Source organism: Mobula birostris, chromosome 8 (genome assembly GCF_030028105.1).
Source record: "Mobula birostris isolate sMobBir1 chromosome 8, sMobBir1.hap1, whole genome shotgun sequence".
In the NCBI taxonomy this organism is placed as follows: domain Eukaryota; kingdom Metazoa; phylum Chordata; class Chondrichthyes; order Myliobatiformes; family Myliobatidae; genus Mobula; species Mobula birostris.
This window is the reverse complement of record NC_092377.1, coordinates 99748882-99764473: the sequence shown is the minus strand read 5'-3', so window position 1 is coordinate 99764473 and position 15592 is coordinate 99748882. Positions and strand designations below refer to the sequence as shown.

Genomic DNA, 15592 nt, shown 5'->3' with positions numbered 1-15592 from the left:
ATGGAAGTAGGGAGGATGTTTCCTATAGTGGGGGAGTCTGGGACCAGAGGGTGCAGCCTCAGAATAGAGGAATGCCAAAACAGAGATGAGGAAGAATTTCTTTAGCCAGAGAGTAGCGAATCTGTGCGATTCATTGCCACAGATGGCTGTGGAGCCCTAGTCATGGGGTATTTTTAAAGTGGAAGTTGATAGGTTGTTGATGAGTCAGAGCAGAGCAGGCAGGAGAATGGGGTTGAGAGGCAAAATAAATCAGCCTTGATGGAATGGCAGAGCAAACTCAATGGGCCAAATGGCCTAATTCTTCTGCTATGTCTTATAGTCTAATGATCTTACATGGCAAATGGGAATGGGTTGGATAAGAGTTCTCTGCTGGGGGCTAGCATGTACCCGATGGGCTGACTGGTGCTGAAGTACACACAGTTCTCATTATCCACTGATGTGATAGCTGCTAGCTCTGGCCCCAGCCCCCACCTCCAGCATTTTTGAACAAGTCCTCAATGTGCATGAACACAGCCTATCATTATCAGTATGAATATGGTAATCAGCTTCCAGGCCATTTGTGTCAAGTGGCTTCCCACTGCGCACTGTTCTAAAAGAGAGTGGTCTTTATGTACACAGCTGCAGTTTGTAATTCAGAAACCGTCACTGCTTGTAGCTCAAAGTCCTGACTGATTGCATCATGGTCTGGTACCGTAACTCAAGTGCAACTGGAACATAAGAAGCTGCAGAGAGCAGTGGGCTCTGCCCGATACACCACCATCACATCCCTCCCCACCATCGGTAGTGTCTACAGGAGGTACTGCCTCAAGGAGGCAACGTCCATCATCTAAGAGCCCGACCACCCAGGCCATGTCATCTTCTTGCAGCTGTGATCAGGCAGGAGATACAGAAGCCAGAAGTCCCACACCATCAGGACGGACGTGCAGACTTTGGAGAGGATGCAGAAGAGGGCCGTCAGGATGCTGTTTGGATTAAAGGGTATGAGCTATAAGGAGAGGTTGGACAAACCTGGCTTTTCTCCCCGAGAACTGAAGGGAGTCCTGACAGAGATTTTTGACACTCTTATTGGTATTGGAATTAGAATTGGTTTATTATTGTCTCACGTAGTAAGGTACAATGAAAAGCTTGTCTTGCAAACTGTTCAAATCTCAAAATAAATTTACTAATGAAAGTACATATATGTCATCATATACAACCCTGAGATTCTTTTTCTTGCAGGGGGAGAGGGGGAGGGAACGTCGGCTCAGACCATGAGAGGCCTGCATCGGGCATTTTCATGCCTTACAAGGCGCAGATTGGAAGTCTGTGTGGGGCACCACTCCTTGCACAGACCAGAGCGACGTGTGATTAAGTGCCTTGCTCAAGGGCACAAACACACTGCTACAGCTGAGGCTCGAACTAGTGACCTTGAGATAACTAGACGAATGCCTTAACCATTTGGCCACGTACCCACGAGCAGACATACACTATAAGTCCAATAACCATAATAGAATCAATGAAGGCCACATCAACACTGAACAACCAGTGTGCAGAAGACAACAAACTGTGCAAATACAAAAAGGGAAGTAATAATAATAAAAAAATACAAAATAAATATTAGAGAACATCAGATGAAGGGTCCTTAAAAGTGAGCCCGTAGGTTGTGGGAACAGTTCAGGGCTGGGGCAAGTGAAGTTGAGTGAAGTTATCCCCTCTGGTTCAAGAGCCTGATGGCTGAGAGGTAATAACTGTTCCTGAATCTGGTGGTGTGAGTCCAGATGCTCCTATACCTTCTTCCTGGTGACAGCAGCAAGAGGAGAGCATGACCAGGGTGGTGGGGGTCTTTGCTGATAGATTCCTGCGACAACACTCCATGTAGATGTGATCAACGGTGGGGGGAGAGTTACCTATGCTGGACTGGGCCGAATGCACTATTTTTCGTAGGATTTTCAGTTCAAGGGCATTGGTGTTTGCATACCAGACTATGATCAAACCAGTCAATATATTCTCCACCACACAGCTTTAGAAGTTTGTCGAAGTTTTAGATGCCATGCCAAATCTTTTCAAACTTCTAAGGAAGTAGAGGCACTACCGTGCTTATTTTGTAAAGCAACTTACGTGCTGGGCCCAGGACAGGTCCTATAAAATGATAACACTGAAGAATTTAAAATTTCTAACCCTCTCCACCTCTGATTCCTTGATGAGATCTGGCTCATGGACCTCTGGTTTCCTCCTCCTGAAGTCAATAATCAGCTCTTTTGTCTTGCTGACATTGAGTGAGAGTTTGTTGTTGTGGCACCACTCAGCCAGATTTTCAATCTCCTTCCTATTTGCTGATTTTAGTGATGTGATTGTCTTAGTAACATTGACATTTCTTATATTGTCTGTGGCAAGTCCTGTTCACTATTAACTCTCCCAGATCCCGCCACTGCCTGTAAGGAGCTTATATGTTCTCCTCGCGATCATGTGAGCTACCTCTGGGTGCTCTGGTTTACTCCCACTGTCCACAGACGTACCAACTGGTAGATTCATCGGTCATTGTAAACTTTCCTGTGATTAGGCTAGGATTAAATTGGGGGATTGCTGGGCAGTGTGACTCAGAGGGGAAGATACTGGCATAGGCCGAAGAGTCTGTTTCCATGGAGACACAAGTTACTGCAGACGCTGGGATCTGGAGCAACATACAATCTGCTGGAGGAACTCAATGTGTCAAGCGGTGTCAGTGGGAGGAGGGGAGTTGTTGATGTTTTGGCTTGAAACCCTGCCTCAGGATTGCCTGCATTTTTGCTGTGTGATTCCAAATCCATAAAAGTTCCCTTGAGCCTGGTGGTACATGCTTTCAGGCTTTTGTTATCTTCTGCCTGATGGGAGAGGGGAGAAGACAGAATGTTTATGGAGGGTGGTGTCTTTGATTAGACAGGGTAGACAGTCAGAATCTTTTCCCCATATACATGAGGGGCAATTTTCTTTACACAGAGTGCTCATTACTTGGGATAGTGGTCGAGTCAGGCAGTCTGGTGTAGTTTAAGCAGTTGTAGATAGACACGTGAATATGAAGGGATTGGAAGGACAATGACAATCAGTATAATCTGGCACTAGGGTTGTGGGCCAAATGACCTGTCCGGTGCTGCACTCTCCTGTGTTCTAAATCCTGTGTACTCACCCAGTCCTTTCAGTCTCTTCTTCTCTGGCTTCTGTTCCTTATACATCTCCTTGTTGGTGTCACCAGTGGTTGAAGGACCTGGCAACTCCTTCTCCCCATCTTCCTGGGTCTCCACTTCTTCATTATTTAAAGCCTCGCACCCCTCCGCCTCTTCTTCAGCCTCCTTTCCCTTTGAGTTTTCCCCGGAGCCCCCGTAGGTTCTGATGATGTCTTCCAGCTGCCTTTCCAGCTCCTCCCCAATGTCAGCCTCCTCTGCCGGCTCTCTCTCAGGGGGGGCCTCCTCCTTCAGTGTGGGGGGAGCCAATTCCACTGGTGACTGACCTGGGGTGCTAGGGAGTTTCGGGTCTGGATCGGGCAGTGGTGAGGCCACAGGCTCATCTGCTACTCGCTTCTCCGGCTCGTGGGTGCTAGGGTCTGATGCTGGGTGTTGGCCGGGCTCCTCTACCCCAGTCCCAACAGGAGGGTTGTGAGTGTCACGGCAGTCCATCTCTGAGTGATGTGCCTAAGCAGAAACACAACATCATCAAAGCCTGAGGGGATGAAGAAGTGGCAATCCCTTAAACAAATTAAATATGTAACATGTTGCTGAGCCCAAATTTGGAGTATTGTGTACAGTTCTGGTCACCAACCTACAGGGATTATATCGATAAGCTTGAAAGAGTGCAGAGAAAATTTACAAGGATGTTGCTAGGATTTGAGGACCTGAGTTATAGGGAAAGGCTGGACAGGTTAGGATTGTTTTCCCTGGAGTTTAGGAGAATGAGGGGAGATTTGATAGAGGAACACAAAATTATGAGGGAAGTAGACCAGGGTGAATGCAAGCAGACTTTTTCCTTCAAGGTTGTGTGAGACGAGAACTAGAGGTCATGGGTTAAGGGTGGAAGGTGAAATATTTAAGAAGAACCCAGGGGAGAGCTTCTTCATTCAGAGGGCTGTGAGAGTGTGGAACAGTGGAAGTGGTGGTTGCAGATTTGATTGAAACATTTAAGAGTAGTTTGGATGTGAGGAGTATACCATCGCTGAAGCCGTCAGCGCAGGAGTTGAGTGGGCGAAGCGGTCCCGACCCTCCAAGCAGACCATTGCCTTTGTCAGAGCTGGGGAGCAGCCAATACCTGCCAAAAGAACATCTGCAGGCATCCTGACCTCTGCAAGGGACTGGCAGCTGTTGGTGGACCTCGAAGGGCAGCTGAAGTTCCCCAACCATATCGCAGCCACCACCCTGCGACCAGACATTGTCCTAGTGTCTGAGTCTACTAAGCAAGTGGTGCTGCTGGAGCTGACAGTCCCATGGGAAGATAGCTTGGAGGAGGCCTTTGAAAGGAAGCTCTCCAAGTACGCAGGACTGGTCAGCAACTGTCAGCAGGCTGGCTGGAGAGCGAGGTGTCTCCCAGTGGAGGTTGGTTGTAGGGGATTCATAGCCCATTCTTTAGATAGAGCCTTTAGCATTTTGGGCATCGAGGGAGAGAGGAAGAGGAGAGCCATCCGCAGTACCACCGATGCAGCAGAGAGGGCCTCAAGATGGCTGTGGCTCAAAAGAGGGGAGCCATGGAGTCATAAGTAGCTAGCCATCTGGACACAAGCTGGGGTCTGATCAGCCCCGACTGGGTCACCTGGAGGAGGTTGTATGATGTTGAAAGACCCGAAACACCCGATGATTCCAGGAACATCACTGAAGATGTGTCCAGAAGCATCAATAGATGTATGTACACAGCAGGTGTGATTTGAAGGGACTAGGCAAAATAACAGTTTGGCTTTTTTCTAAATTTTCCAAAAGGTCTGTTTCTGTGGAGTAGCTCTATGACTCTATGAGTTTCTTAACTGCCCTTAATATATCAGCCTCTATCACCAGCCTGTCAGGGCATTCCACACATCCACCCCTTTCTGTGTAAAAACCCTAACTCTGACATCTCCCACTATACTTTCCTCTCATCACCTTAAAATCAGGACCCCTTGGATTAGCCATTCTGTCCCGGGACTAAGGCACTGGCTGTCCACTCAGTCTGTGCCTCTTATCATTGTATACACTTCTGTCAATGTTCCTCTCATCCTGGAGAAAAACCCTCACTCTCTGAACCTTTACAAGACATTCTCACTAACCAAGGCAACATCCTGGTGAATCTCCTCTGTGGCACCTCAAAAGCTTCCACATCCTTCCTATAATGAGGTGACCAGAACTGAACACAATTCTCCAGTGTGGTCTGACCAGGGTTTTATAGAGCTGCAACATGAACTCAATCCATGGACTAATGGAGGCCAACACACCATATGACTTTTTAACCACTCTTAGGCCACATTCCCTACATGCCTGACACAAGATTCCTCAGTGAGTTATTCTATTTAGTGTTTGCATGTCTGTGTCTCCGTGTGTGAGTGTGTGTATGTATGACAGCATGTTTAACTCTGGGTGTCAGTGTTTGTGCATGTGTGTGTGTTTGTGTGTCTGTGTCTCTGTGTGTGAGTGTGTGTGTGTGTGAGTGTGTGTGTGTGTGTGTGTGTGTGTATGTCTGTGTATGTGTGGTTACTTACCAAGGGACACTCCTTTAAGACAGACAGCACGTTGGATGCTGGTTTGTGTTAATTATAACCCTCTGCCCCGTGTACTCAGCTGCCCAGCGTGGAACAGCTGTTCAACAATTATTTGTCCCTTGGATCATTTCTAAATGGAGCTGTGTTGACCAGCATGTCCGAGATTCTCCAACACACAGCCCTGGGGAAAGGCAGATTTAGTGAACCAGCACTCCCTGAACCTCAGCTTCTCATTGGTTAGAATCGATTAAACCTTGATAGAATTTACACTGCCCTTCCTACTAATTAACTGCAACATTTATCAGCTCAATCCTACAGGCAGACACACACAGACATTCCCAAACTCCAACTTACCTGCAGACATGGGGACACATGTGTACAAACACATCAAAGCAAAAACTTACACATGCTCGTGCACGCGTGCACACACACACACACACACACACACACCAGCAGGCCCAGGGAGTTTCCACCCCACTGTAGCCCCAGGGTGAAGGACCGTTTCTACCTCACTCTAACACAAGTGTCAAGCACCAGACATCAGGAGGTACCAGAACCATTTCTACTGTAACTCCAGGGTCAAAGACAGTTTCTTCCCTCTGTAACACCAGGGTCAGGGACAGTTTCTACCCCACTGTAACACCAGGATCAGGGACAGTTTCTGCCCCACTGTAACACCAGGATCAGGGACAGTTTCTATCCCAGTGTAACACCAGGTTCAGGGACAGTTTCTATTCCAGTGTAACACCAGGATCAGGGACAGTATCTACCCCACTGTAATACCAGAGTGAAAGACAGTTTCCTCCCTCTGTAACACCAGGATCGGGGACAGTTTCTATCCCAGTGTAACTCCAGGATCAGGGACAGTTTCTATCCCAGTGTAACACCAGGATCAGGGACAGTTTCTACCCCACTGTAATACCAGAGTGAAAGACAGTTTCCTCCCTCTGTAACACCAGGATCGGGGACAGTTTCTATCCCAGTGTAACTCCAGGATCAGGGACAGTTTCTATCCCAGTGTAATACCAGAATGAAAGACAGTTTCTTCCCACTGTAACACCAGGGTCGGGGACAGTTTCTACTCCACTGTAATACCAGAGTGAAAGACAGTTTCTACCCCAGTGTGATACCAGAATGAAAGACAGTTTCTACCCCAGTGTAACATCAGGATCGGGGATAGTTTCTACTCCACTGTAACACCAGGATCGGGGACAGTTTCTATCCCAGTGTAACTCCAGGATCAGGGACAGTATCTACCCCACTGTAATACCAGAGTGAACGACAGTTTCCTCCCTCTGTAACACCAGGATTGGGGACAGTTTCTATCCCAGTGTAACTCCAGGATTGGGGACAGTTTCTATCCCAGTGTAACACCAGGATCAGGGACAGTTTCTATCCCACTGTAATACCAGAGTGAAAGACAGTTTCTACCCCACTGTAACACCAGGATCGGGGACAGTATCTACCCCACTGTAATACCAGAGTGAAAGACAGTTTCTACCCCACTGTAATACCAGAGTGAAAGACAGTATCTACCCCAGTGTAACATCAGGGTCATGGACAGAATCTACCCCTCTGTAACATCAGGGTCAAGGGCAGTTTCTAACCCACTTTAACACCATAGTCAGGGACAGTTTCTACCTCATTCTACCACCAGGGTCATATACCATTTCTAGCCTCTGTAACACCTGCATCAAGGACAGTTTAAAACCTCTGTAACACCAGGGTCAAGGAGCACGTCTACCCCTTTGTAACTCCAGGGTGAAAGACAGTTTCTACCCCTGTGTAACGGCAGGCCCGGGGACAGTTTCTACTCCACTGTCACAGCAGGGTCCAGCACAGTTTACCCCAATGCTGTCAGACTATTGTATTGTTTCCTCGTGCCAAATGATAGACTCTTGTCCTCATAATCTACCTCATTATGATCCAGGACCTTCTTGTCTCCCTGCACTGCAGATTCTCTGTACCTGTTGCTCTTTATTCTGCATTGTTACTTTTTCACTTTGCTCTGCGTACTTTTCCTGGGTGGGTAAAAATATTATTGATTTGTACAGGCAGGTTACACTTTTAGAACTCTTATGCTGTGCTGCCAACGTTGGAGATAATCTTGTGCCAGACATCGGTCAATCCTTGATGAATGGGCTTGTGATTGCAGGACCTTCCATTTCTCCTTTGATATCTACTTCACTTCCACAGTGACTTCAAAGTAAAGGAACACTCCATCTTTTGTCCGATGTACCTTTTCCCTCATTTCTCGTTTGACTTCCTTCATCGTTTGCATGAAGATGCCTCCAGCACCCCAGGGAGGCTGCTCAGCTGGCCATTATTCCCTTTTACAGAGATTACTGCACCTCTGTTATCAGTGCACCTGATGCAGCCCCCAGAGGGAGCCTGAGGGGCATGCAAAACTTCTCTGTCTAGATGTCCCACCACATACCTCTCTCTCAACATTGTGTTGCAGGGAAGATGGCCAGGCATTGAGCCTAGGAGTTACGAAGTTACACCTAGTGACCGCTTTATTAGTTACCTTCTGTGCCTAATAAAGTGATCACTGAGTGTGCTCACTGGAATGTAGAAGAATGTGGGGGGTATCTCATTGAAAACTACCAAATGTTGAAAGGACTAGATAGAGTGGATGTGGAGAAGATGTTTCCTATGGTGGGTGTGTCCAGAACCAGAGGACACAGCCTCAAAACTGAGGAGCAAACTTTTAGAACGGAAGTAAGAAGGAATTATTTTTAGCCAGAGAGCAGTGAATCTGTGGAATGCACTGTGACTGACAGTGGTTGAGGCCAAGTCCGTGGATATACTTAAGGCAGAAGTTGATTGTTTCGTGATTGGTCAGGGCATCAAACGATATGGTGAGAAGGCAGGTGTACGGGTTTGAGTGGGATCTGGGATCAACCATGATGGAATGGCAGAGAAGACTTGATGGGCTGAATGGCCTAATTCTGCTCCTGTGCCTTATGGTCTTATGAGGCAGCGGCTCTTCCAGCTGCTCCGCTTGCAACCTTGTCTTACTTAAGGGGAATCTGAGGGGGAATTATCTTCACTCAGAGTGTGGAACGAGCTACCAGCAGAATTGGTAGAGGTTGGCTCAAATGGATAGGTACACAGGTGAGAGGGAATGGAGGGCTGTGGTCCAGGTGCAAGTAGATGGGACTAGGCAAAAGATCAGGTTGGTATGGACTAGATGGGCCAAATGGCCTGTGCTGTTTCATTCTGTGACCCTACCGCGGGGAAAAGACAGTGCCCATCCATCTTATCCGTATCTCTCATGATTTTAGATCACTTAGGCAACACAGTGGTGTAGAGGCCAGTGTAACACTATGACAGTACCAGTGATCTGACCTGAGCTTAAACCCCACTGGTGTCAATAAAGGGTTTGTACCTTCTCCCTGTGACTGCGTTGGTTTCCTCTAGGTGCTCCAGTTTCCTCCTACTTTCGAAAGTCAAACAGATTAGCAAGTTGGTTCCATGGGTGTGATTGTGGACTTGGAAAGGGTAAGATGAATGAACACACGCCAGTCTTCATACAGGGTTCGGACGTGGAGAGAGTGAGCAATTTCAAGTTCCTGGGTGTCAATATCTCTGAAGATCTAACTTGGGCACAGCATATTAATGCAGTTACAAAGAAGGTGTAACAGTGGCTATACTTCATTAGGAGATTTGATATGTTGTCAAAGACACTGGCAAATTCTTACAGATGTACCATGGAGAGCATTCCAACTGGCTGCATCCCCATCTGCTATGGCAGGGGGAGGTGCGGGGGCTACTGCACGGGACTGGAGTAAGCTGCAGAGAGTTGTAAAGTTATTCAGCTCCATCATGGGCACTGGCCTCTGTAGTCCAGGACATCTTCAAAAGGCAATGCCTCAAAAAGGCGGCATCCACCATTGAGGACCCCCATCGCTCAGATTGCTCCTTGTTGCCATTGCTACCATCAGGAAGGAGGTACAGAAGCCTGATGGACACTGTCAACAATTTATGAACAGCTTCTTCCCTTCTGTCATCTGATTTCAGAATGGATATTGAAACCCATGAACACTAATTCACTACTTTTTGATTTTTATTTTTGCACTGTTTAATATGTACATATACTTAATGAAATTCACAGTTGTTTTCTGTTATTATATATTGCATTGTTTTGCTCCTGCAAAGTCCACAAATTTCATGACGTATTGGTGATATTAAACCCGATTCTGATTCTAATAATGCAGGAAGCATTCCTGTCAACCTCTTCTGCATCCCTTCTGCAGTCCTCACAGTCCTCACAACCCCCAGTCCCCAGTACCACTCCCACACACAAACACATCTCAAACATTCGCTTCATGAGATGGATCCTGGCATCCCGGGCACAGCCCTAAGAACAAACACACACACACACACACACACACACACACACACACACACACACACATACAGAGACACACACACACACAGATATACACACACTCACACACACACACACACACATACTCATAATCTCACCCACACCGACACATATGCACATGCACACATAAATATGCATACACTCACAGGCACACAAACTCCGACATTACAAAGACCCGAGGACCAGTAGGTTAATTGGTCACTGTAAATTAGTTGGATTTTCAGAAGGCTTTTAACAAGGTGCCACACATGAGGCTGTTAAACAAGGTAAGAGCCCTCAGTTTTAACATGGATAGAAGATTAGCTGAGTAGCAGATTGATCGGTAAAGAGTGGGAATGAAGGGGGAGTTTTCTGGTTGGCTACTGGTGACTAGTGTTGTGCCGCAGGGGTGGTGTTGGGACCACATCTTTTCATGTCATATGTAATGATTTGGATGACGGAATTGATGGCTTTGTGGCCAAGTTTGCAGATGATATGAAGATCGGTGAAGGGGCGTGAAGAGTTGTAGAAGCAGGAAGCCTTCAGAGGATCCAGACAGATTAGGGGAATGGGCAAAGGCATGGCAGACGAAATATAGTGTAGGGAAGTGTATGGCCGTGCACTTTTTGTAGAAAGAATAAAGGCATAGACTATCTTCTAAAGGGGTAGAGGATTCAAAAATCAGAGGTGCAAAGGGACTTGGGAGTCCTCGTGCAAGATACAGTACCCTAAAGGTTAACTTCCCATTCAGTCAGTGGTAAGGAAAGCAAATGCAATGTTTGCGTTCATTTCGAGAGGACTAGAATATAAAAACAAGCATGTAATGCTGAGGTTTTATAAAGCATTGGTGAGACTGCACTTGGGTAATGCGAGCAGCTTTGGGCCCCTTATCTAAGAAAAAAATTCTAATTCTGATTCTGATTTCTGGTTCTGATTCTGATTCTGATGTTTGGTTCTGATTCTGAATCACTGAATAACCCACCTTCTGGTTGCTACCAGGGGAAAGAAAGAGGTTTCTGAGCAGTATTTTAAAGCAAATGGAACAGCTGATTATTCTGATTTCTTGTTCTGATTCTGATTCTGATTTCAGGTGTTGATTCTGACTCTGGTTCTGATTCTGATTCTGATTCTGATTCTTGATTTTGATTTCTGATTTTGAATTGCTGAATGACCCAGCTCCTGGTTGCTACCAAGGAAAAGAAATAAGTTTCTGTGTGCATCAAAAGTTCTGAACTGCAGGCCGCTGACAGCCACATGAGGAAGGCACAGGGTGTTATTTTAGGCTTCATGACATAGCACTCCTGGTGATCACCACCCACTTAGCCGTCAATGGAATCACACTGACGCACAGCTCCGAAATAGTAAGCAAATCAACCTCCTGTTTGAGACAGAGGAGAAAACTGCTCCGCAAGATATAAGATGCAGGAAGAGAATTAGGCCACTCAGCATCCACTACATCAATCATGGCTGATCTATTATTCCTCTCACCCCCATTTCCCTGCCTTCTTCCCATAACCTATAATGCCCTAACTAACCTACAATGTCTTACTAGAGTAAATGCGACCTCCTGTTTCAGGATAAACTAGGAAATTATAGGCCAGTGAGCCTGACATCAGTAGTGGGAAAGTTATTGCAAGGCATTCTAAGAGACCAGATACATGAGTATTTGGATAGACAGGGGCTGATTAGAAAGATAGTCAACATAGCTTTGTGTGTGGTAGGTAATGTCTAACCAATCTTCTAGAGTTTTTCGAGGATATTACCAGGAAAGTTTATGAAGGCAAGGCAGTGGATGTTGTCCACATGGACATTAGTATGGCATTTGACAAGGTCCTGCATGGGAGGTTGATCAAGAAGGTTCAGTCACTCAGCATTCAAGATGAGGTAGTTGATTGGATCAGACATTAGCTTTGTGGGAGAAGCCAGAGAGTGGTGGTAGATGGCTGCCTCTCTGACTGGAGGCCTGTGACTTGTGGAGTGCTACAGGGATTAGAGCTGGGTCCATTGTTGTTTGTCATCTGTATCAATGATCTGGATGATAATGTGGTTAACTGGATCAGCAAATTTGCAGATGACACCAAGATTAGGGGTGCAGTGGACAGCGAGAAAGACTGTCAAAGCTTACAGCAGGATCTGTGCCGGCTGGAAAGATGGGCTGAAAATGGCTGATGGAATTTAATGCAAACGAGTACAAGGTGTTGCACTTCAGTAGAAACAACCAGGGTAGGTCTTACACAATGAACGGCTGGGCACTGAGGAGTGCGGTAGGCAAAAGGGATCTGGAACACAGGTCCATCGCAGGTAAATAGAGTCATAAAGTAAAGTTTTGGCTCATTGGTCTTGGTAGATCAAAGTATTGAGTATAGGAGATGGGATGTTGTTTTGAAATAGTATAAGATGTGGATGAGGCTTAATTTGGAGTATTGTGTGCAGTTTTAGTCACCTACTTAAGGAAAGTTGTAAATAAAATTGAAAGAGTACAGAGAAAATTTACAAGGATGCTGCTGGGACTGGAGGATCTGAGTTATAAGGAAAGACTTACAAGGTTATTCCCTAAAATGTAGAAAATTGAGGGGAGATTTGTGAGGGGTATAGATAGAGTTAGTGCAAGCAAGCTTTCTCCACTGAGGTTGGGTAAGGCTACAAAGAGAGGCCATGGGTTAAAGGTGAAAGGTGAAATGGTTAAAGGGAACATGAGGGGAAACTTCTTCACTTAGAGGGTGGTGGAGTGTGAAATGAGCTGCCAGTGCAAGGGGTGGTGGCAATTTCGATTTCAACGTTTAAGAGAAGTTTGGATAAGTACATGGATGGGAGGCTGTGGTTTGGGCATAGGTTGATGGGAGTCTGCAGCTTAAACAGTCCAGCATTGATGAGATGGGCTGAAGGGTCTGCTTCTGTGCTGTAGTTTTCTATGACTCTATAGTTCTAAATATACCCAAGGACTCAGCCTTCACAGCCACCTGTGGCAAAAAGTTTCACAGATTCACCACTCTCTGGCTAAAGAAATTACTTCCCATCTCTGTTTTAAGTAGACATCCTCTATTTTGAGGAAGTGCCCTTTGGTCTTAGACTCACTCATTATAGGAAAAATCCTCTCCACATTCACTGTATTTAGGCCTTTCAATATTCAATAGGTTTCAATGAGACTCACCCCTCATTCTTTTAAATTCCAGTGAGTACAGGCCAAGAGCCATCAAACTTTCCTTGTACATTAACCATTTCATTCCTGGAATGATTTCCGTGAATCTCCTCTGGATCCTCTCCAATCTTTTCTTAGATAAAGGACCTAAAACTGCTTATAATACTCGAAGTACAGTCTGACCATTGCCTTATAAAGCCTCAGCATTACATCCTTGCTCTTCTATTCTAGTCCCCTGGAAATGAATGTCAACATTGCGCTTTCCTTCCTCACCAGCGCCTCCACCTGCAAGTTAACCTTTGCATCTTTCCAATATCCCACCCATGGCTGGGGTTGTGGCTTTGAAAGAAAGGAATGACTTTGTAATGAACACGGGGCAAAGCCAGCAATCACCCCCTGATATTCAATTGCACCTCCATCACTGAATCCCCCACTACCGATGTAACCAATGACCAGAAACTGGGCCTGGTAGATATATATCAGAATAAGAATTAGGTCGATTGTCACTGACATATGTGGTGCGTGGCCAAGTGGTTAGGGCGTTGGATCTGAAGGTCGTGGGTTCGAGCCTCAGCTGAGGCAGCGTGTGTGTCCTTGAGCAAAGCACTTAACCACACACTTCTCTAGTCTACCCAGCTGAGAATGCGTACGCTGGGTGTTAATCTTGCGATAGACTGGTGTCCTATCCGGGGTGGGGGAAGTCTAGTACTCTCAGTCACTTTACACCACGGAAACCGACATAAGCACCGGCCTGATGGGCCACAAGGCTCGTGACAGACTTTAATCACTGATATATGTCATGAAATTTGCCGTTTTGCAGCAGCTGCACAGTGCAATACATAAAATATACCATAAATTACATTAGGAAATATTTAAAAATTAGTACGAAAATGATTTAAAAAATAGTGAGGTAGTGTCCTTGGGTTCATTGTCCATTCAGAAATCTGATGGTGGAGGGGAAGGAGCCGTTTCTGAATTGTTGAGTGTGTGTTTTAGGCTCCTGTACCTCCTCCCTGATGGTAGCAATGAGAAGGGGGCATGTCCTGGGTGATGGGGTCCTTAATGATGGATGCCAGCTTCCTGAGTCACTACCTTTTGAAGGTGTCCTCGATGATGGGGTGGCTAGTGCCCATGATGGAGATAGTTGAGTCTGCAAACCCTCTGCAGCCTTTTCTGATCCCATGCATTGGAGCCACCAGACAGTGATGAAACCAGTCAGGAAACTCTCCCTGATGCCTATGTAGAAATTTTCTAGAATCTTCAGTGACATAGCAAATCTCCTCGAACTCCAAATGAAATACAGTCACTGGTGTGCCTTCTTCATAACGCTGGGCCCAGAATAATTCTTCAGAACTGTCAGAATCAGAATCAGAATCTGGTTTATCATCATCGGCATGTGGTGTGAAATTTGTTAACTTAGCAGCAGCAGTTCAATGCAGTACATGATGTAGAAGAGAAAAAAAAATCAATAAGTAAATCAATTACAGTACATGTATATTGAATAGATTAAAAACATGCAAAAACAGAAATACTATATATTAAAAAAGTGAGGTGGTGTCCAGGGGTTCAATGTCCATTTAGGAATCGGACAGCAGAGGGGGAGAAGCTGTTCCTGAATCACTGAGTGTGTGCCTTCAGGCTTCTGTACCTCCTACCTGATAGTAACAGTGAGAAAAGATCATGCCCTAGGTGCTGGAGGTCCTTCATAATGGACGCTGCCTTTCTGAGACACCGCTCGCTGAAGATGTCCTGGGTACTTTGTAGGCTAGTACAAAGGCTTTGTAGATGAAGCTGACTACATTTACAATCCTCTGCAGCTTCTTTTGGTCCCGTGCGGTCGCCCCCCTCCACCCCATACCACACCGTGATGCAGCCTGTCAGAATGCTCTCCATGGTACATTTATATAAGTTTTTAAGTGTATTTGTTGACGTGCTAAGTCTCTTCAAACTCCTAATGAAGTATAGCTGCTGACTTGCCTTCTTTATAACTACATCGATATGTTGAGACCAGGTTAGATCCTCAGAGATCTTGACACCCAGGAACTTGAAGCTGCTCACTCTCTCCACTTCTGATCCCTCGATGAGGATTGGTATATGTTCCTTTGTCTTACCCTTCCTGAAGTCCCCAGTCAGCTCTTTTGTCTTACTGACGTTGAGTGCCAGGTTGTTGCTGCGGCACCACTCCACTAGTTGGCATATCTCACTCCTGTACGTCCTCTCGTCACCACCTGAGATTCTACCAACAATGGTTGTATTGCCAGCAAATTCATAGATGGCATTTGAGCTATGCCTAGCCACATGGTCATGTGTATACAGAGAGTAGAGCAGTGGGCTAAGCACACACCTGAGGTGCGCCAGTGTTGATGGTCAGCGAGGAGGAGATGTTACCAACACTCCACACAGACCGTGGTCT

General features: G+C 46.1%; 1 protein-coding gene across 3 annotated transcripts in view; it reads right to left on the bottom strand.

The window, feature by feature from the left end:
* Window positions 1–15592, bottom strand: part of LOC140201530 (uncharacterized) — an 85751-nt gene that overhangs the window by 48701 nt on the left and 21458 nt on the right. For all 3 annotated transcript variants that reach the window (XM_072265779.1, XM_072265777.1, XM_072265778.1), the window contains exon 2: window positions 3143–3644. In XM_072265779.1, the coding sequence (XP_072121880.1) occupies window positions 3143–3629 (487 nt within the window). In that variant the 5' untranslated portion in view covers window positions 3630–3644. The remainder of the gene's footprint in view (window positions 1–3142; window positions 3645–15592) is intronic.